The sequence below is a fragment of the Larus michahellis genome, chromosome 4 (assembly GCF_964199755.1).
Source record: "Larus michahellis chromosome 4, bLarMic1.1, whole genome shotgun sequence".
NCBI lineage: Eukaryota > Metazoa > Chordata > Aves > Charadriiformes > Laridae > Larus > Larus michahellis.
The window spans coordinates 11,305,184-11,328,087 of NC_133899.1; the positions used below are offsets into that span (position 1 = coordinate 11,305,184).

The 22,904-nt window shown below is 42.5% G+C and overlaps 1 protein-coding gene across 2 annotated transcripts in view; it reads right to left on the reverse strand.

Annotated features, from left to right (window-relative positions):
- The window catches only part of CHST8 (carbohydrate sulfotransferase 8), a 176,681-nt gene that overhangs the window by 111,813 nt on the left and 41,964 nt on the right, over positions 1–22,904 (reverse strand). Inside the window, exons 2-3 of one of the 2 annotated variants that reach the window (XM_074582950.1) lie at positions 21,872–22,198; positions 21,242–21,465 (exon numbers count right to left, since the gene is read on the reverse strand). In XM_074582950.1, the coding sequence (XP_074439051.1) occupies positions 21,242–21,350 (109 nt within the window). In that variant the 5' untranslated portion in view covers positions 21,351–21,465; positions 21,872–22,198. The remainder of the gene's footprint in view (positions 1–21,241; positions 21,466–21,871; positions 22,199–22,904) is intronic. The other variant, XM_074582949.1, reaches the window with a different exon arrangement.

The following is a 22,904-nucleotide window of genomic DNA, read 5'->3' on the forward strand; positions in this document are numbered from 1 at the left end:
CATGCGGGGAAATCCCAGGCTTCATAAATTTAGGTAATGGCTTTTCAATCCTTTACATTTATGTATACCTTCTCGACTTTGTTAAATCCAGGGAAGTAGCAAAAATGTCTGTTCCTTAAATAAAACTTGTAAGTAACGTCTGAGGTTTCCAGGCTGTTCTATGAAAAGCCAGTGACATTACGTGACCCTTATTTTTGGTTACATTAACACCCCTCTATACTTTCTAGCAATTTACGTGTACTTTCCCAGGGTATAAATTATAGTGGAAAAGCCTAAACGAGCATCAAACTCCATGACATCAAGCAAACTAAACTTGATAGCTGTGTTAACAGATATATTTTTGTTATGCTTCAATGCCTCGTTTCTCTTTTTCATCTCATTCTGAAGAACACGCTGAAGAGGGCACAGGTAGAGAGCATTTTATGCAACCTGGGTGGGATTTTCTTGCTCGCCTCCCCTCCAAAAGCAATTCTCTTTCTCAAGAAAATAAATACTACTTCACATACATTTTAATTTCATGGGTATTCAGAAGGAGCACTTACATTACAAACTGTAATCTAAGGAATGAATGAAACATGCTGCTGTGCCCCATCACTCATGTGGTTCCAGAAAATCAAGAGAAGTGGCAATAATTTTAAAAACTCAGTTTTGATTAAAACAAGCTAGCTGTGCATTGGCTGATCTAACTTCAGGCTTCGGAAGCCTGAAAGTTGATACAGCCCAAGGTTTGTAAGTTTAATCTCTTTCTGGAAACTGATTTCAGGTGTTTGCAATGAATGAAATAATTTATTTGTAAGTAAATATTATCTTACAACAATGTAGCAAAAATAGAAATACACAGGGTAACTAGCATTAAAACAACTTGAAGCATACTTTCAGTGCTAAACTGCTTTTAAAAGCATGTATATAGTGTGATATGCACTCTCATGCCTTTTTCATCTTTGATGCTTTTTATGTTATATTAATAACACTGTGTGATTTCAGAAGCATAAAAGAACATACAGCTTAATTTCAGAACAGAATAATCCATGTACTCACCACAGTGTTTTATCTCTAAAACCTCTGGAAAGTGCATGAGTTGCCAGATAACAAGTAGTAGAGACTGTGGCATTTCAAGATGCTGCTACCCTCGATCCATTTGTTTTTGCATTAGGCATTTCCATGTTAAATCAGTAATCTCAGCTCAAATCTTGGTTTAGTGGTGGCTTAAACTAAGGAGAAACTGTCTGCTCGTGGCCCTGACAGGCGTATGCTTTGCTGGGTAAAAAACTGGTGGGAAGGCTGGGCCCAAAGAGTGGTGGTGAATGGAGTTCAATCCAGTTGGTGGCCGGTCACAAGTGGTGTTCCCTAGGGCTCAGTATTGGGGCCAGTTCTGTTTAATGTCTTTATCAACAACCTGGACACGGGGGTCGAGTGCACCCTCAGTCAGTTTGCAGAGGACACCAAGTTTGTTGGGAGTGTTGATCTGCTGGAGGGCAGGAAGGCTCTGCAGAAGGATCTGGACAGGCTGGATGGATGGGCTGAGGCCAATGGTGTGAGGTTCAACAAGGCCAAGCGCCGGGTCCTGCACTTGGGTCACACCAACCCCCTGAACGCTCCAGGCCTGGGGCAGAGCGGCTGGAGAGCTGCCTGGTGGAAAAGGACTGAGGGGTGTTGGTCGACAGCAGCTGAATATGAGCCAGCAGTGTGCCCAGGTGGGCAAGGAGGCCAGCAGCATCCCGGCCTGTATCAGCAATAGTGTGGCCGGCAGGACTGGGGCAGTGACGGTCCCCCCGTACTGGGCACTGGTGAGGGCCCACCTCGAGCGCTGTGTCCAGTTTTGGGCCCCTCACTACAGGAAAGACGTTGAGGTGCTGGAGCGTGTCCAGAGAAGGGCAACGGAGCTGGTGAGGGGTCTGGAGCACAGGTCTCGTGAGGAGCGGCTGAGGGAGCTGGGGGTGTTCAGCCTGGAGAAAATTTGAAACTATTCTGTTCGTATGTAGAAAAATAATGTGGTATTGAGTTTTTTCCTTTGTGGGTTTTGTTGGAGGTTTCAGTGGAAAAAAAAAAAAAAAAGAAACAAAACTTCTGAGGGAGAAAATCTAGTGTTTGGTTGTTGAAATCCACTTACCTTAGAAATAAGATGCTTCTGTTTGTCTAAAGAAGTCTTTAACCCATCCTGTTCACCAGTTTAGATAACGAAATAAGTTATTTAAAGGTTCAAGAATAAGTTTAGGAACAAAAGTGATACTTCAGCGTGCCTCAGGATAGCTTAGCAGACAATTAATACTGCTTACTGAAATAGTTACCTTCCACTCTTCTGCTAATAACAGCCACAGTGATTTAAGCCACTGTATTTATAGAAAATAATTAAAATGTACATCTTCACAGAGAACTGTTGCATAGTTTACTATTAATGTGACAAATGTAATCCCTAAGAATGCGGCTTATCACTGAAATAGCAATGGAATTTTGGGGTGTTGCTAAGAGTATTGTAATTACAGGGTTTGGATATAAATTTCTCTCGTGTGTGAGAGGTGGTGATGGCTCATGAAAATGCATTAACCTTTCCCACTAGGGCGTGAGAGGATGGATACCCGCCTCGCTCCTGTAGGGCGCGGGCTTCTTCCTGCACAGATTTACCTCAGTTTCCACAGAAGGGAAAAGATTGCGAAATCAATAAAATCATTATGGTTGTAGCTAATCTATTTTAAAGAAATACTTGTAAGTGATGTGTGAGGTCTGTGCTTACGGGCTTTGCTGCCAGTCAGCTTCCCAGGCAGGAGTCCGACCACACAAACCCTCTGCTCTGCAGAGCGTCTGACAAGTGTTTACGTGTTAACATTCATTAGAAGATTCGGTCAAGCAATTCATGCTTGATTAATTGATTATCCCATGGTGACAGTTCATTTTTTTTGAAATAGCTGCCAAGCTTCGCAGGAGCGGGACAGTCAGACCAATGACAAAAGACATTGATGGACAAACACTGGACTTATCGAATAGCTGCTGATGTGACAGACCGGCATCTACAGAGCTTAATCAATGCCTCAAAGACATGGCGACACTGTAAAGAGTTTTTATTTCTTTTCTGTGCATTTATGAATTGTTAATGCAGTCAATCCATATTAGCTTCATTTGTTGTTTGGTTAAAATGCAATTTGAATTTTCCAAGTTAAGAGTTGCCTTAATACCAGTTTTTGTACAGTGAAATTTATGAGTCCTTACAGATTTATAAGGTTTTATTGGTGGACCTTGGCTAGAAGGCCAAGCACAATTTCTGCCTTTGTTTATTCCGGCATTGCAGAATTAGTAAGAGTTGACATTGCAGGGCTTATTGAATAAATTCATTTCCTTGGCAGTGTATGCGTTTTGAATTTTCTTGAGTTAAGCCAGAAAAAGTGGATGCATCAGCACAAGCTGGTAAATAGCAACTGCACTGCAAGAGGATTTCAAGCTAGAGCAATGCAAGGAAGAAGCTCTAAACCAGAGCAAATTATCCACAGACAGTAAATGTGTTGGAACAGATCATCCCTTGCCTAATGGTACTGGAGTCCATTGAATTACCCAAGAGACAAGTTTGGCCCAGTATTAATTTGCAGCAGATGTTTGACTAACTAATTATTTGAAAGAGCTTGAGTGTATTGCGATATAATTACCTGATATTGCAGCGTACTGCTTTCAGGGCTTGGTTTTTGTCTTATTCTTGCAGTAGAAACAATAATGCAAAAGTCATGGTGTAAGTTTTCTGAATGATCACTTGGGTTTGAGAGTAGAAAGAAACAAGATTCCCAAATCATTAAATGATTGCAGCTTACAAGTGAAGTCAGGAGCTGACTGATCTGTAACCCAGCCATGGGCAGACTTTGTTTTAACCCTTGATGAGACAAATATTCAGAGCACCGCTCTTCTTGCATCACCCACCTCCATTCCTCTCCCTCTTTAATATCCTCTTTCCTTGCACATTACAGGGTGACAGGGCAGGACCATGCTGGTGCAGCAGAGGTGCTTCTTTGTCCTGGATGCCTTGCTCCTGGTATGCCCAGGGAAGCTGCTGTAGCTTTCATCCTTCTTTACAGCCCGGCCTAAGGATTTGAGGTGGTTCTTCTACAGTCAGTAGGAGCCACTACTGAATTCAGTTGCGCTTTCCGCTACTATTGCTGTTGTCTTGTGAATTCCAAGGTTTCTTGAACTGATCCCAAAGCTTAATTATTTCAGCAGCGGGCTGTAGGAAGGTCTTCGCTACGCGTCTCACTTCTTGCAACACCACCTTTGAGTCCATCAGTTTCTGGTCTTTGCCCTCCCTGAAGTTCTAACCATGCAACCACCACGAGCTGCTCTGGGCACGACTGTGATGCTGCAAACAAGTTCAAATGAAGAACAAGGAGAGGCATCATGCTGTATGTTTTCTGAATTGTGAGATGGTTCAGGAGTCACGAAAGAGAATTTTTTGAAGATAAATTAAAAAGTTTGGGCTTCTTCGCCAAAGTAAAAGGAGCTTTGTAAGAAATATGAGTGCTAATGAGAATATTGAAAAAACTTTACTGGATAGTAGTTTATTCTATTGCAGACTACCTTGCATTTTCCTCTAAATCATATCATGCCATCCATTGCTAAAGACAGGATATTTTAATGGAGAGATGGGCTGCTGATCTGAGCCACCATGGCAATTCCTATGCTCCTGTGAACAGAGACTGCTGTCACATCAGTGACAATTAGCAGCAAATCCTATTACAGGAATAAGATCGCCTAATCCTCAACTCTGGTACGTGCTATTCACTATGATACGTGTTTAATTATAAGGCTTCTGCAGGCTACGGTACTTTGTGCAAAAATTCCAGAAAATATAGAAATTGTGTTAGAAGACTTCACTTAAAAATGACAAGTTAGACATCTGGTACTTCAAAATTATTACTCCAACCCTTTTAATTGGCATAACTGCTTTTCTGTGCCATTCAGAGTGGCTTTTTACAACTTGTGGTAGTGTAGGAAAGCCAGCAAGGTCTGATGTGTCACTAGCAATTTTCCTCTCTGCTGCATTTTTAACTTGTTTGCAAAGGTAGAAAACAAGAAGAATATACTTGGAGAGAGCCCACCCGGTACGTTATCCACTCGGTGGTTTGATCCTTTTAAACTTGTCCATTAGGTGTAGCAAAGGGAGAGAAACATCGTGGGAGCGGCTGCGAGAGCGCCTGGTTGCAGGCTGTAATGCGTCCAGGCGTGGAAGAGCCGGGCGCTGGGTGCCAGGAACCCTCCTCTGGGCTTTGCCACTTGGTGCTTGCTGGGCTGTGGCCGGTCCTCAGCAATGAGGAAATCCAGCTTTTATTTAACTGTAGCTACTGTCTTGGGGCTCCTTGTTTGGTTGGGGTTTGTCTCTCTAATAGGAAAAGGGCTAACTCCAAGAAATAGGAAATCTAACCAAAATAAGATGAGTTAAGGGCAACCTGTACTTCTTGTTTAGTCGGAGCATGGAACGCTTTCCATGAAGGATGATGATGCGTATTAGAAGAATCCCTTCCACTCTTGCATAAGCTGTCTTTGAATATGTGTAGTTTGCAGAATAAATATTGTACTTTGTCCCCTGTGTATTTAACAAGCTCTTTATGTGACTTCCTACTCTTCAGTATTTGAAGTTTTGAAAAGTATTTAGCACTAGCATAAATCTGTTACCCTTAGAGTTACCAGTTAAAGTTTAGTGGTGGGAAATGGAGATCTTTTGTTGTTGTTGTTACTTTGGAAAATGCCACCTAGCAGGCGACATACAAACCTTGGCCATGGAAGCAGAACCTGGCCTGAAAGGCTGCGCCGTAACGTTGTTAGTCTAATGTTGCTAAGGACTCTCAATAGCAATGCATTGTGAAATCTGTTCATTATCATTTTTATTTCACAGAGCTAGAAGAACTGCTGTGAATCTCTGTTCCCATGATATACGTGCTATTCCCAGTCTTTTATTGTACTTATCAGATCCCTGGATTAACTTCATTGTGAGCTGGGGGCTCAGACTCCTGAAGGTGTGCTGTCTTGAGCTGATATTCTTTCCAGTTACCACAATTAAATCTCAGTTAAAACAATGAAACAAAACAATTATCAGTCCTTCAAAAAATTTTGTTATCCTTTTTCACAAAAATCTATTTATTTTTTTAGCAGCCTACATTACTCGTTCCCCATATTCTTTCACAAAGCCCAGGATATACTTTCTCAGTAGCTCTTTCAATTACAAGTATCACTATTATGATTCTTTGTCATGCTTTGTATTTTGTTATCCCAAGCCTCTAAAGCTGCTCCTTTGCTCTTCCATGTTATCTTTAACATCTTTATAAGAAAAGTGCTGCAAAAGCTCTTGGAGAAAGATCGGTCTGTCTGACAACATCATTCTTTGGAGCACAGTAGATTCTGAATAGAGGCTGCCAGCTCTGCTGTATGAAGCAGCATTCTCTTTAACAAAGGAGGATGAGCATCAGAAGCATCTGGGGAAAACCTCTGATTCAAAGTGCTGCACTATGAATATGAATTTCAGCCAGTAACAGGAAAAAAGCAGGGTATCATCTTCAGTAAGCAGAGTTCAACTCTTTTGAAGCACAGGCGCTGAAGGAACTGATAAGTACTTGGGACACAATCCAAAGCAAATCAATGGAAAAGTTCCTAGGGACTTTCAGGTTTTCTAAATCAGGTTTTCTAAAGCTATTTTTAAAGTACTTATGTACCTGAATCTTCACCTGCATTAGCAGCTAATGTAATTGTTGAGCAAATTGGCTATTTATGTGTGTGAGAGGATAAAGCACTCCTAGAAAGATCTGTGTGCCCCATGCACCAAAAGGTTGAAAGCAGAGGTGTTGTCGGAACCTGCTGAGGCTGATCACTGATGCTTTTGGGTGCCGAAGTGGGAAGGCTCTAACTTGCCCGTAGGATTGCTAGATACTGTCCACGTCCAGCCCCGCTCACTGCCACAAGGACTTGCACTGCTGTCTGGGCAGGGGGACAGTGGCTGAACCGAACTGCAGCTGAAAGGAGGAGGTTGCCATCAGCCCTAGCAGAGGCCATCTGCGTGACTTCTGCAGCCTTTTGTGGGGAAGCTGAATTTGAAACCAAACTGGCGATTCTGAAGCTTTGGTTATTTCCCCAGATATATCTTTCCCTTCCTGTTGTTTCACATATATAAGTAAATGTTAGAAGAAGAGATCTGAAAGATGTACAGTTGCAAGGAGGGTTAAATGTGGTGGCCGGTTACAGCTGGAGTGAATCTAATGTGCTGCTTCTCTGTGCCTGGCCCCTGGGGAGCTGCAGGCTCCTGGGGTGATGGATAAGCCGTACGGGTAACCACAGGGAGGGGAAGAGAGGAGCTTCATGTAGAGTCATCCTCAAAAGTTCCCTGATGAAAGACAAAACAAATATTGCGTGGCTTCTGAGGAAAGGTGCTGGGTTTTTTCCCCTTGAAGCTGAGTGAGGCTGCAAAACGGGCCGTTCAGTGCAGGCACATTTACTGCTGACCCTGCTCCTCCGCTGGCCAGTGAGATAATGCGACTTTTTAGCTGGGTGGGTATTTGTATCTGGTGTGGAGCACTCCTGATACTACATGCCCAGGAAGCACTGTGTATTACTTCAATCTCCTTTTGGAGAGAACATTTCTGGTTTGTAGTTCAAACCAAATGCATAGCTTTAGGTGCATTTCTGGTAATTATACCCTTCAAACAGTACTTTCAACCTTCATTAAATCTGTGAGCCTCTAAAATTATTGTGCAGACATGTGGACCTCTTTATATTGAGGTCTGCCAGGTGTAAGCTTATTTTTCTTACCTTTATTTGGACATTTTGTTTACCTTAAAAGCAATCCGTGGACTTCCAAGGGCCCACGGACCACACTGACTTACTGACAGCTACTGCGCTAAAGGGATTGTGGAGAGGCAGAAATGGGGATGCCAGAGCTGCGCTCACAGATCAGCTCCCCGGTGTCTCCGAGCATCCAACTTCTGGGCTGTTTTCACAAAAGTAAAGCTGACAAATGTGCCTACGAGGGAGCTGTACAGGGCTGTTTATGCATTGCCTCGAGAATAAACTTTTGCTGGGGAGAAATCCCTATATTGCATCTTCAGACTGCAGGTATACAATATTACTAGCTAGAAGCTGTGGAATTTTAAGCGGAAGGTTTAATTCCCGTGGTTTGTACCCATTGCATGGTAATGTTTTGCTGTGGGAAATAGCATCTACCAACCGGCTACGTAACATATATGGTGTATCATTATGTTTGCCATGTCCAGCTGAAAAGCAGCTGTCATAATTTTCAGTTTTACTGCCTTTCCAAATGCTTACTCCCTTGTAATGCATTCTCCAGTAATTTTAAATAGGCCAACATAAACAGCATGTAATCTGCAGTTTTCCTTTCTTTTTTGAAGCACCTGAGCTAGACTTTTTTCATAATAAAACTGGTATCTAATTTACCACCCATATTATTCTAATCACAGTAACATCTTTCAGTTTGCATACTGTATAATCGTGCTTTCACATTATTCAAAAGCAGTTTATATCTGGTGAACTGATAATTTTTTCTTTAGTTTCTGACAGTTACTTAATTGTCTTGTTAACATGGGCCATTTGATTTTATATCAGCTTAAACTGCAGTCTCGATGGCTCATTTTTGCAATATGCTGTGTTGACAGAAACGTACAGAATTTCCATGGATATATATCTTATTAAATGCCTATTTCATTAGCATATCATGTTAATACTCTTTTCAGTTCAATAAATTTGTGTGGCACTTAAAAACCTATTAGCTTCTCTATAAAGCTTTGGGTAAACATTTTGAAGTTGTATGTTGGAGTCCATTAGTTTTCATATATGTGTGTATGCGGGTTTTTTGCTTTCGGCTTTTGAAAGAAGGCAGCGGTGGGCAGGTGGCTGCTCAGCAGCGGTGCCGTGGTTGGTAGGTTATCCTGCGACGGAGGCTATGGCTGTTGGGCTCGGGGGTGGCTTTTTTGGTGTACATGTTTTATGAAAAAAAAGACATTCTTTGGCAGTAATTATTTTGTTTAGGACTAGAATGCTGGAGGAAGGGATTACATCTTTACCTTAATAAAATTCTCTAACTAAAAATAAGTCACATTTTTTACATCTCTCACTTCATATCAGGTAGGTCCCCAAAAGCCCCATTCATTGCTCTTGCATCAGGAAAGCAGAGAAGAGAGCTCAGCACAGCAGGAGAGCAAGTTGTATTTAATGCCATGTCTAGAAGACAGCGATGGTTTACTCTATAAATATTAGGTTTCCTTTGAAATGTCACTTAGGCAAACTATGTCTACATTTTGAATTGGTAGCTAAACTAAAAAAGGTTGGGAAAAGAATAAATTGAGATTTTTTTTTTCCTTTTTTTTTTATTTTTTTTTTTTTTTTTTTTGTCCTGCTGCAACATTGTCTGCCTTTCAGTGTGGATCATTTTCTTTAATCCAGAATGTTTCATTCTGTTTTTGGATGTGTTTTAACCTTTATTCTTTTTTTTTTTTACCCCCAAGAAATAAAATTTTGCAAAATTTACATTTCAAATATACTCATTTAGAAAGATCATTTTTGGTTGAAAGCACGCTTTTTGAATTACCTATTTGAAGAATACAGAGTGTTTGCTGGCTGTCCGGTGGGATCGGTGAGAAAGCTTCCCCTGGAGTAGGAAGAGCATTATCAGATGGCACTGCCCCAGGGTATTGATTGAATATACACAGTAGTACCGGTAGATAAGCTTCAGTGGTATTTGTTTTAAACTCTGATTTATGAGGGCTGGCCGGTGGCTTGAGCTATTTGGCATTTACACGCTGCAGTCGTGACACAGCCTCGCTGGGTAACATGCGAACTGCAGAATGGCTTTTGAGCGTCATTTCTAAAACACAAACTGCAACGTACTGAGTCCAGGAAATGCAAAGAATAAAACTAGAAAAGTTTCTTTTTCCCCTTAGTATCAATAACCTGCAAGATAGATTTGACTTAAAGCAACACCTTATATTACCTTCCCCGCCTCTGAGAATCCTTCCCATCCCGGCTGCCTCCTCAGGTTGTGTTTGACACTGACACCGCGGCGGCCCACTGCGAGGGTGGGAGACTGACAACCTGCTGTTACTGCTACTGCTGCACCCAGGGACAAACGCCCTGTCGTCTTTAGGATCCAATCCTGTTGTCCACCAGGACTCCCAGGTCCCTCTCTGCAGAGGGGTGCACGGGGTTATTCCTCCCCAGCTGCAGACCCTACACTTGCCCTTGTATTCATGCAACTAGGCTAAGAAAATGCAGTCGTTACCTGCAACAGATCTAATCAGAGCTTTCTTCAGGGAGCAAAGTCAAAGCCAGGCAACAGAATTGCCTTTTCCCAAGGTGAGTCTCTGACCCTGGGCACCTTCTCCATTGAGACAGGAGATGGTAAATATTTTGCTGCTATCAAGACTTGTGCTTGCTTCTTATTTCTCTAAATGACTACAAGAAGATGGTTTGTCTTGCTAATTAGAGCTGCTCTCATAGCAAACAGGGTTTCTCTTGGAATATTAACGATTTGCCCTTCACTTGAATGTTTTTACAGCATCAGTGCTTGGTTGCTAAAAGGACAGAAACCCAGAAACATTTAATTCATGAATATTAAAATATTCAGAATTCTTGAAATGCTGTCTCAGCAGTTCTTTGTGGAACATCTTTTGTTACAATCAAATGACAATCTGTTTGTGGTGGCGTGGGGGGCTGTGATCAAAGGGCTGAATGCTGTAAAAATGCCTATGAATTCCCGCACCCTTCTGGACTCAGTTGGAGCCAGCATTGGACTTGCACTCCCTAATTTGAGGAATCTGAAATCTAATTAACATTAAATTGCAACAAAATATACAAAGACCAAGGGAGAGAAGGTTGCCGTCGCTACTCAGGGTAGGGACGGGGCTGGCAGCAGCGCGCTGGGGTGATGGCGGTGCAGGGGACGGCAGCGCGCTGTCCCCCATGTCCCCGAGAGGGGGGCTGCCAGCGGCTCCGTCCTGTGCCCTGGGCTGCCTCACATTTAAAAGTCAGAGTTTCATCCCCTACTCAAAAATATAAGTAAATAACCAAAAAATACAGTGAGGGTGATGCTGCAGAATCGGCTCAAAACCCTTCTGAGCGAAAAGGAAAATCATCTTCACACCTGGGAGGGACTGTGGTCGTGGCACATCCAAGACTAATATGAAGAGTAAATCAAGTACAATTCAGCCTTTGAAGTTGAAGGGGGAAAAGAGGAAACTTCTCTCGTCTGTACTGTAGGTCTCTGATTTCTAATCTGTGATTTCATGGAGGAAAGAAATTGTGCCACTGAACTCCTTTTAGGAACTCTGTCCTTGGCTTATTAACTCGCCTTATGTGTTGTCCAATTTCAGAGGGGGAAAGGGCTGCATTTGTGTGTGGGTGGTATTATTTTAGGAGATGTCTCAGTTAATTATTATCTCCTGAAACATCACCTAGGAGATATTCTTTCTCTGTCATGCAGCTTGATATTTCATGCAGTAAAAGGTAACTCTTCCATAGTTCATTAAATTATGTTGTGGTGAACTTCTCTCCACTGGGTCTCAATTAAGAAGTGAAGCCAGTGCCTTTAGAGGAAAAGGCAGAGAACAATCAGAATATACTGAATATGTAATTTGATCTCTGGAAACAAGCAAGAGGAAAAATATGGTGTGCAAATGCGTAGACATTAAGAACGTGTTATGTCTCAAAGACTTGTATATGGAAGTGTAATACAATTAGATCATTACCGTTCATTAGGAATATTTAATGCTTTTAAAAATCTAGAGTGTTCTTTCTAAGTTTGTTATCTACTGTAAATTTACTGTAGTAAATATTCATTTTCCTTATGACTTCCCTTGTCTCCATTTTAGCACCCCTGGGAACTTCAGTCATCATCATTGTGGCCCCACTGTCTAGTAACATGAATTATCAAAGTGCAGTAAATTTTCTGTTACATTCTAATTTCACTAAACATTTTGGTTTTAATAATGTTTTTTTTAATTTTCCTTTTAAAAAATGTTTAAAGTATCTAGCAGAACTAGTCTCCGTGTATGTTTTTCTACACCCTCCCAAAGCTCCTTTCATTAAGTAATTTCAAATGTGAAGAGCAGAATAGGAAGTTACCCCAACTTTTGCATCTCAGACCTCCTTTCCTACCATTCTTCTTTCTGTGCTGCACACATCTGTTTTTTTTCTGTTTCTCTCCCACTTACATGCTTTTCTCTCCTCACGCTGTTATAATGGTTTGCTAAGGTCTGTTCATTTTGTTTTTCTCCTACAAAATATAAATGATAGCAAGAATCATTCTGCGGGGATCGGTGAAACATGCTGCTGGAACAGGCAGTGACATGGCTGGTTTAACGTGCAGTGCTGAACACCTCGTCAGTATATATAGGTGTTAAACAATACCTGACTTTGTACATTCTTGAGTAACTTAATTCCCTTTGGTAGCATGAGAATGAGCAGCTCATAAATGCAGAATAATTGGAATTTTAATTAGGTAGTGACTTAAGGATGCCTCCTGTTTACAAGGTAATAACCTCTCTTGAGCTAAATGAATGGAGGGGCAGGTTTCAATTTAACAGCTTATAAAAAAATCAGTTGATTGGTTTCCAGTATGAATCTCGGCTGTTCACAGTATCTAAGGGAACTTGGTGGCTGGGGTGCTGATGCTGGTTTTGCGCATGTGAATGGTATCTCAGCGCTGCTTAAGTTCTCGCCAGTGTCTTTAGGATGAGTTTTAAACAATCACAGTGAACTGCATTAAAGTCTCAATGAGTACAGAATTGCTTTGCTATGGCATAAAATTCAGGGTATCTGCCTGCAGGTATATACATTTACTTTTGTGACTATTTGAATACACTCCTTTTCATTTGTTTACAATGGAGTAGTGAGAGGAATTTGTTTTCTTGTCTGAGACAAGCATCATCATGTTTTTCCTAGCAGCTGCATGCACAATTAGGAGGACCCAATTAAAGCTCCATTCAGTTCACACAGAGCGGCAGTGATTGCTGTCTATAATTTCTCCTGTGGTTTGACTTATGGGCATTAAGCTCTGCAGAACTTTATTAACAAAGTCAAGTCAAACAAGTCAAGAAAAGAAAATGCAACAAGCTGGGAACCGGTATGTAGGATCTTGGCCAATGTGCACTACCTACAGCTGGCGAAAATGAGTCTCCCCTCCCACCCCTCTCAAATAGCCACTGGGCAAATGACCAGTTGCCTCTGTTTAGGCTTGTGCTTTCGTCCTCCTGGCCACAAAAGAGCAAGTATTTATGTGTCTCCCTTGCTTCCATGTCAGCCACTCTGTCTGCAGCCAGTGCAGGCCATCCGAAGGCTCCTGTGAATTCAAGCCTAAAATAATTCTAAAGCCAAATGTACCTTTGTTTGTCCCAAGCATTAGCTGTGCCGCCAGTACAGAAAGCTCAGCGCTGCCAATCGTTATGCCAAATGGAACAAGAAAGGTAAACGAACTGGGACAGAAGGAACAGGGCACTGGAGCACGGGCACCTTCTTGAAGGATGAAGAATTGCATTCACAACCTGCTTTTTTCTCCCTCCCGAGGCTGTTCAGTTCCTACTGCTCCATAAAGGGATTCGATGTCCCTTGATTTCCCCCCAGCCCGCATAACTCTCCGTGAGTGTGCACACGCACACTCAGTGGCACAGCGTGTTTCGCCTTCATCCCTTAGGGATACCCGAAGTCTGCAAACACTCATCTCCTGGCTAATGCGCTGCAAAGAGCAAAACATCAGACATCCAGTCCCCGCAAAGAGTTTTATGAGAAAATGTGTGGTTTCCTATCTAAGAAGCAGGAAGAGAAGCCCCCAAAGACTGCAGTTCTGTAGGTATGGACAGCCAGTGGACAGTGATTCTGACAAAAGAGGGAACAAGCATGACGGAGTTGCCCTGATGTGCAGAAGTGGTCGGAGCATTTTGCCCCTTAGTCACCCATAGGTCTCCTGAAGTGGCTGAGACCAACAAGGGACAAAGATAGGGCTTCGTTTTACGAGATGCAGAACATTGTGACCCTCAGGCAGCAGAGCGTCGGAGCAGAGCCACCAGTCGAGCCGCTTAGTCGATGCTGACGAGCTTTTCTGCGCTGATGCTCTGGGCATCCTGCAGGATAGGGCCTGTGCTGAGATTAAGATCAGTTAATCACCTTGCGTATGTCAAACAGTGACAGATCCCAAACCAGTCACTTACTTTCAAAAATAGATAGATTACTCATTTGCAGAAAATGATAAAGATGTCCACAAGAAGTTGCTCTTGTGTAGGGCCTATACAAGATCAATTATTTGGCTTTTTATGCTCTCTTGACTGGTGCTAAAGCAGTAGTTAACTGGGAGGTTTGATGCCGATACACAAAGCCAGCCATAATAGAGAAGAAAGCCACCTTTAATTTCAAGCTCCACTAGAATCATGAAAGGAAAAATGAATGTTTACTAAATGAAAAAGGATGATACTGCTGGAGAGAGGAAGTTTTGGTTAAGCTTTTAGGGGAACATTAATAACTTTGAGAAATGGAAACATATATTATAAAACATGTTTAAAATGGCATAAACTTCAGAAAAGCCAGAAAGTATTTTAAACTTATCTAAGCTCCTCAGTGCGGTATCAAGTTTTAAAAATCAAGCAAACTGAATGATAGCTGACATATGGAAGGCAGCTTTCTAGTACTGACACATTTTCTATGAAAAATTCAATATAGCCTTATATTTAGAATAAATGTTTTGAGGTAAAATGGAAGTCTGCTGATCAACTTTTGCAGATTTCCAGGGGAATGTGCGAAGCATCCAGGCTTGTTCCCCAGGAATACACTTTCATAAAGCTGCTGCTCCGAGAGTCCTCTGACACATCACAGCGCGGCTGGGCTTTGCCTATGATATGTTGCCAAGCACCATAAACGAATGCAGCTCTGAGATGGCAGGTCACTTTTTATTTTGCCAGACACAACAAAGAAGTGTCAACCTCTGACAGTTTTTAAAAGTAGGCTTTAAAAGATATATCAAACCTTTTTTTTTCTTTTTTTAACCAGTCAGTATCTGAGAAGAAATGCTTACAGAAAAAGAGAGGGTGGGGATATCTGTGGAAGTGGAAGCTGTGCTATGTGAGTGATTTAGCATGACATCACTCTGGTTTTATGCTGATAAATACATTTGGGATTAGGTGATGTGGACCTTTTGACACCAAATAAATGGGCAGTGGACCTGAGTTCAGTCGTCTGATGTGTTTGTGCACTACTGAGGTGGGATTATAACTGCTGCCCGTGATGCACTGGATTTTGTGATAATTGCAGTTAATATGCTTTGGCCTTCCATTTTTGTGGTAGGACCTTGCAGTCCTTAGGTACCTTGAATTCCCTGCAGAGAACCCCCGTAATAATAGGAAATGGAAGCATTTAGCAGGTGAATCGCCTGATTTAACACAATATAGCACAGTCTGTGAGCAGTGGGGCAGGACAGGAACAAACCACGGCAGCTTGGGATCCCAGTTCCACAGTCTGACACCTAAGTGCTCTGCCTCCTGGGAAGCACTCGCTGATGGTCGACAGGAAAAGGGAAATGCTGGTCCTATAAATGCTGGCCTGCGATGCTATAGCTTAAAAGCTGTATTTACTTTAATGGGCTTCAGGCTAAGGCATGTTAAAAGAAACTGTAAAAACAGAAGAAAAGAAAAAGAAAAAAAGGGGGCATGCTGTCAATACCATGTCATAAATAAATGCTGCATTTTTCATAAGACTGCCAAGGATATGGCATAGTCATGAAAGCAGGGAAAAAGTGTTGTAGGAGACAATCTCTCTATATTACTTGCGATAAACCAGCTTATACGTGATTGCTTTCAGCGCTAGACTGCGTTTCTTTCGAACAGGTTTGCACTGGCGGTGTGGTGTAGGGTTTGCTTCGCAGCCATCTGGGCAGCGCTCCATCCCCCTATAGCTGCAGACTGATGAAGTCATTGCCAGCACTTCTTTCCAATGGGAGAAATAACCAGGTTCACGTTCACCATCCGTCTAAACCCCAACCATTTCAAGCAACAGCAAAAGGACTATCATGCTCATAAGAACACGTTTCCCTTATAATTGCCTTGCCTTAGCAGACAAGGAAAAATAGATCTTTTTCTTTTCCTCCCAATAACTGCAGACCGTTGGGAACTATTCTGCACACAGGGAAGTTCTTTGCTGGGGGAAGTTCAGCTAAAGAAGACTCAGAGGATGCGACTGCAGAAGGTTCATCCACTCGTGTGCGTTGGTGGAAACTACCCTTACATACCTAACTGTATGCTGCTTCTGCTTGAAACGAGTATCGGCCAGCCCACTCGCCTCCCCTACGGGCACCAGCTTCTTTTGTTCGTGATTTCTGCTGATGCTGGTAGTTGAGAAGCAGACTAAACGGCTTCCAGTTTATAAAGAGAAGTAAGTTGCAAATTGTAGGAAAATTACTTTGAAATTATATATCAATGCTAGTTCATTTTCAATTGTATTTATAAAAAGTTTCTAGTATGACAAACAAGTGGTACATTGTGCACTAGAATAGCATTATGGAAATGTACAGTGAACACAGAGATGTGCATAGGACTGTAATTTGTGAGTAACGAGGTGTATGTGCTCTGAATAAGTAATTAAGAAAATTTCAGTATAGCTATAATATTGGTATTTACTGTAAGGCTACTGCAATACACAGGAAGATTTCTGCACTGTGGCTCCCTTGTGCCGTCAGGCTGGCAAGCGCATTCACAAGCCAGCCCTTCAGACTCTCATCTCTCCTTCCACCCTCTCCTCCCCATCACACCCCTAGCAAAGCAGAAAATAAAGAAGATGACAGTATTATGTTAGGAACTGGTAGATGAGGTAAGGACAGCAATCACTGCAGAATCTCAGTCAGATGAGTTTCAGGCTTGGTTACATTCATACTTGACTTTCAAATTCTGATCTAGTCAGAGTGCAAAGCCATTTCCATTCTACTCCCTGTTTTCATCCTTTGGAGCTTTCACAACAGGCATCCTTTGAGATGTATTTTCCACCTTTTCCCAGCTCTCAGAGGAGTGTGTGTCCACATATATTCATCTTAAAAGTTCTAGCTGAAAACTCTTACAAGTTTGTGGATTCAGTACGCATATGGCAAAAACCCAATAATTTTTTCCCACGAGTTATTCACCGTATATAGAGAACTTTGCTACATGGATATAGGGCATAGAAATATTAATACTTCCCTGGGCTTTTATCTGGCAAAATTTCCTATTAGAGAAGTAGATACCATTTTAGAATATCCCTTCTCTTCTGACTAAAGTCCACAGAGCACGTGGTCTTAAGTACAGCTATAGACATGTAGTACAGCTATAGCTGCTGTGTCCCTGGTGCAGCTGGGAAGCAGTGGCCCTGGTGGTCCTGACCCCACCTGACAGCCTGGTGCTGATAACCCCAGCCCTGTCTCCAGCCCATGGACTGGCTGGGCTGCAGCTTGGACGCCGAGCACTGTGGGGACGGGTTGCATCCTCTAGACTCTTCTCTCACCTCCTGACACAGTTTGTCCAAGTTGCTCTCCCGTACCACCCGAATGCAGCTCTCATAAATCCAAGTTCTCCCTGCTGTCCATGATCTCATGAACTGCAGTGGCCCTGGCCGAGGCTGTAAAGGTGCTCGTTCGCCCTATCAGCTCTTCCGTGGTAAATCCCAGGAGACAGGGTGCGTGCCAGGCTGATGAAGGCGCCTCCTGTGAACCACAGGGCTGGACTTCTGTGGTTCCAGGGAAACACAGCAGTGGAGTGGCGGCACATAGAACCATAGAATCGTAGAATTGCCTAGGTTGGAAGGGACCTTTCCGATCATCTAGTCCAACCGTCAACCTAACTCTGACAAAAACCATCACTGTAAAGTTTTTGCATGTTTAACACCCTGTCACAGACAGGAGAGTTATACATTCAAGAGTCACTAGCATTAGGATATGTATTAAATTTTTCTGGTGCACCATGTGCAAATGTGTTTGACTTACTCAAAACAAACCCTTTAATCTGTCTAAGAACAATGGCATGATTACTGCAGAAACCAAGTTTTATATAATTATACAGGGAGAATTATTAGAAAAGCATTGCCTTTCTGTACGGCATATGGCTATCATTCATACCACTTCTCAGCCCACACCCCCGCTTTATCCTGCATTCTCCGTAGTAATGGCACTTTTAAAAGACGCCGAGAAAACGACTATCGTAAGTGAAGTTATTGTCTCTTTATTGACCACAGGACTATCTATTGAATTGAATATATTGGCTTGGGAAATCTGTTTTGCCCACCCTAAATGGTCCCTGTCTTAAATATATCTGCTCAGAGCGGTGTGCATTATATAAATAAAACGACACAGACAGCATGTTTGTCAATCAGCAGAAAAGGCTCCACACCCGCTGTCCCGGGCACATAGACTTTGTAAGCACCGGTTTCCAACAGATAAATGTAATCAAGGTTTATATGCTCACAGAAGCCAACAGGATGGGATTGTTTCACTCGAAAGATCAGAAGAAAATTGTAACTAATGTTGTGGAAAATTACTTTGATATTGCTTTCTCAGTACAGCATCACAATTAGGTAGCAATGTGAAGCACGGGGAAAGAATAAATGAATAGTAACAAATCAACACAAACAGCTACTGTCAGGAGTACTTTGCTCAGTGAAAGTAATGTAAGCATTACTTAAAGTTTTATGACTGTGGATTTTATACCGGTTTAAGTAGTACATCAAGGTCTCACCATCATGCTTGCTAGGACTAAAACAATCAAGAACAATTTCCGCAACAGACAGATAAAACCAAAGTACCAAAGTATTTTTATTAATCTTGTTTCATAACTTGTACTATTTTAGATTAAAGATGACTGAAAGTACTAACAATGAAAAATGTCCTTTTGGACAATGCAAAGTTCTGCTATGCTGCTTTGCAGTGGAAAACAAACGTTACTGACTTTTCCCCACCCTTCCCGATGAGCTTCCAGCGTCTGGCAAATACGTTTCACTACGTAGCAACTACATGGGAAATACAAAAGCAAAGGCTAATCCAATAAAACTTTGCCATGCGGAATCTGTTGCTGTAAGTAGCTTAATGACACGTGCATGTGTTCAATTCTATTGAGGGGGCAATCAGAGAAGCAAGTTATAGCAATATCTGATCCCCGTTAGAAACAGGCCCGTTTCGGGAGAAGCACCCTGCCCGGGGGAAGGGAAGGATCCTTCCCAGCTCCCCAAAAACATTGCTTGTAACTGACAGATTTGCACAGGAGAATCTCTAGAGATGAAATATGCCTACCTCTCTTTTTAATGAAATGAATGCATATTTTTTCCTGTGTCCTTTAAGCCGCCTAATATGTTTTAGGGATAACTGGTATCATTTTCAGAAGCAGTGGACGTGAGGAGTTTCTGAGCCCACTGGGAGTGGCAAGCACTTAACACACATGGAAATCAGCCAAACAGAAATAAGAGTAATTGTATTGAGCACCTTTTACCCCAGGGTACAGTCTGCTTCCTATTAACATAAATAGTAATTGAATGTGCGAATCGAGCAATTGATTGCCCACCTTTGGCAGCAGCAGCACGCTCGGGCTGTTCATGCTTTAGCTCTGCGGAACCCTGCCCACAGCAGCCCCCTGCGGCACGGGGTGAGCTCCCCTGCTGGGGCACTCTGGCCAAACTCGCTTTTATTGAAGTGTGCTTGGGCGTCCCCTTCTACAGTTACATCCCTCTCCAAAATCCCTTCACAGGGGGCTACAATCAGCAGTCCGCGTTCAGCAGGTTTGTGGCAGAGAGAAGAGAGGTACGACAGGCCACGGTGAGGGACCAATAATGAAAAAATGGAGAAGAAATTGCACTGGTTTTGAGATGCCACTAGAAATTCCTTCTCTTTCAGGAGCAAAGAATTAACTTTTCAATGTAAAGTTGCACATTCTTAGATGCATTAGAGCACTGCCTGCATTTGCTGTCCATACATCTTTCCCCTCACCCCCAATCTACTGGCCAGTTTCAGTCAAATGAGGCCAGTACCACCAGTTTTCATCTGTAAACTCTTTTGCATCTAAGTATACAAAAATTAATTGCAAAAACACTGAAGGGACTGGTTAATTCTCTGCTTTGCACAACACTGATGATTCATTATTTCTGTAGTTTCAGCTGAGTGGCTGCTTTCAAAATTGGTATGCAGTGGGACTAAATAATAAACATATTAAAGTATAGTTTGTTTAGTGACATGGAAATAAGCACTTAATAAGCCTGGACACAGAAATTAGCACTTAATGTAATTATTTAAGGTTTCTCTGTGTTAGGGTTCAGCTCCTTTAAAAATCTTAGTATTACTTTAAAATATAGGCAGTGGTGTTCACACACACACACACAGGATCACAGAATGGTTTGGGTTGTACAAGGAAGATGTCAATCCAATAGACTTCTTATAAAGCACATATTTAGTCAAAGGAGAATTTCAGTGCATATAAGAGCAAACATAGCGACCAAACCTCGGCGCACAGGGACATTATTATGAGCTGGAGGATCTGCACTGGCATTTGTCTGGGCTCTAAACCAGCCTTCACCGCAGCCTTGGTCACAGAGAAAGTGGCTGCAAGTAAATCAGGAGATCTCGTGCTTTTTCATACTTGCGTGCCCCTCCTTCAGAAGGGAACCACTATTGCAGACCACAGTTTTCTCCTTCTCACATGGATGTGGTCTTTGTGGCTCTACACACTTCAGAGTTAGTAGCACAGGAAGATGGCGTGCGTATGAATGACAGTTACGGGAAGTTTAATGGAAGTTAAGCACGTTAAAGGAATGCATCCCAAAGCATTTTATCTTTCTTGCCTGCCTCATTTATGCATCTCTTATTTTGCATCTCCATGACACACTGAATACCGTATACAGGCAAGGGGGGATTCAGAGGCGTGTATTTGCAGGAACTGAACTTTTGGCAAAATTTCTCACTTCCATGTTGATGGTGGTGTAGCTGGCAGCAGCAGCTGCTCTCAACTTCAGCAGAAAATTAACTCCATCCAGCTGGACCCTGTGCACCTTGGCAAAGATTCCTGCATAATCAGTCAATCAGTTTGGAACTGTTTTTTAAGCAAACTCCTCTTTTTTAAAAAAGAAATTATTAAATAACTTCAAAATAGCTTTTATTAAAAAAATACACACGCACCTACCTTTGTTGAGGCAACCTCTGTGAAACGTGTAGAACATGTTAAAGCTGTAAGTTCAAAATGTTGCACATGAAAGCGCGAGTGAGCCAAATAGAAATTGGAATGCTAACCTGGTGTCTGCTGATGAACTATTTCTTCTGGATCCTGCAGGTGAATGAAGACAACGAGCCCAGCTGCTCCAAACAGCAAGATGAAGGAGAACATACATGTCAGCCTCATAATTATTGTTCTCAGATCAGTCCGGTCCTGACCCAGGAAAAGAACTGCACGCAATCTCCCGGACACTCTTCACTCATAGTCTCCTCCTCGCATCTGGAAGTCTGGCGTAACACGTCTACAAAAGGTAAAAAAACAAACCCCTAAAACTTAACATAAGAAGCGTTCATTTTTTCAAGGCAGATTAGTAGATTTCAGTCTTTGTTTAGATCGAATAACAGATTTCTCTATTATTTCTTTGGTACAGTTAATTGTAGTCATCCAGTCAATTTCTGCCCGCCCCATCAGTTTGTCTTTAATTATATGTCACTGGTTTTAACATATTGAAAAGACAAGGTAGAATACCATTAAAAAGTGCAGTTGGGGAAAAAAGGTCATGCCATGGCTGCAATTTGCACAGCAACCCCTCTTAATAGTTGGCTTGCTTCAAGTGAAGCATGTGCCACTTTTTATTTTTCCCTGGTTAAACAATATGAAAACCGTGAAGGGAGATAATGTGGGGGAACCGATCACAGGAGCCGCACCGTGTGTGTCAAACGTGGGGCGAAGGACGAACAACCGCCTGCTTCACCCTTGGTAAAGCATGCATGCCGCCCGCTGGAGAAGCTCTGTGGGTGTTCAAGGCTTCCCTGGGAACTCCCAAACAGTTTTGTGATCGGTTCTGCCAGTTCTCGCTGCTGGCTCCAACACTTGCCGCTACATGCGGTCCCAGGGAAACGGCCGCAGCCGCAGTCCCAGGTGGCCACCTTGTGTGTCATCCGGAACGCCCCGCTGAGCACAGCCCTCAGGCAAGGACTCCACTGCCAGCACATCAGCAGTCCCGCCGGAACCCGTGTCCTGCCTGCGAGGTACTAAGAAGGGAACAAATGAAAGAGCAAGAACCAGAGAGGAAAACCATTAGCACTGCCACATGGCTTTAGTAATTAAAATAAATGCTTTTGCCACACAACTGTGCTGGTCCTGCCTTTTTCAGTAATATGAAGGAAGGTCCATTAGAGCACTGAACTAGTTCCCAAAAACGTAACCAGATTCCTTATTGAAGGCAATTATTGAGCACAAGGACTCTGGCTGGAGATCAGCAGCAAGTCACAGGGGTGCGGATCACTCTGCTTTTCTCACATTTCTAATTGTAAACGTGAGCTGGTCTAAAGGAAGGTTTTTGAAGGTGGCCTTTGTTTACGAAAGGGGTATTAAGTACAGAAAGACTGTGTAACATTAGTTTGCAGGGAGGATGGACTGTGGAAAGATGATCATTCAAAATAGTTATGCCAGGAAAAGTCTTTAAAGATTTGTTCTCAGTGTGCCTAGAATATTTGGTGTCAGGGACAACTTGTTTACTTTTCATGGTTTCCATACCTGGTTTTTAATTTTCTGCAGTCTACTGGTATTGTAAGTTTCTAGTCGTGTAGCCGTGATGAAGTCGTTTCTGTGACTCTGATGGATAAGGTTATTTAACGGCAACTATGTTTATTCAGTGCCTAAAGCAGCTGAAGGTAGGCTGCAGGCCAGGAACACTGGTGGATACTTGTATCTTAGATAATACAGAGCCCTAAATTC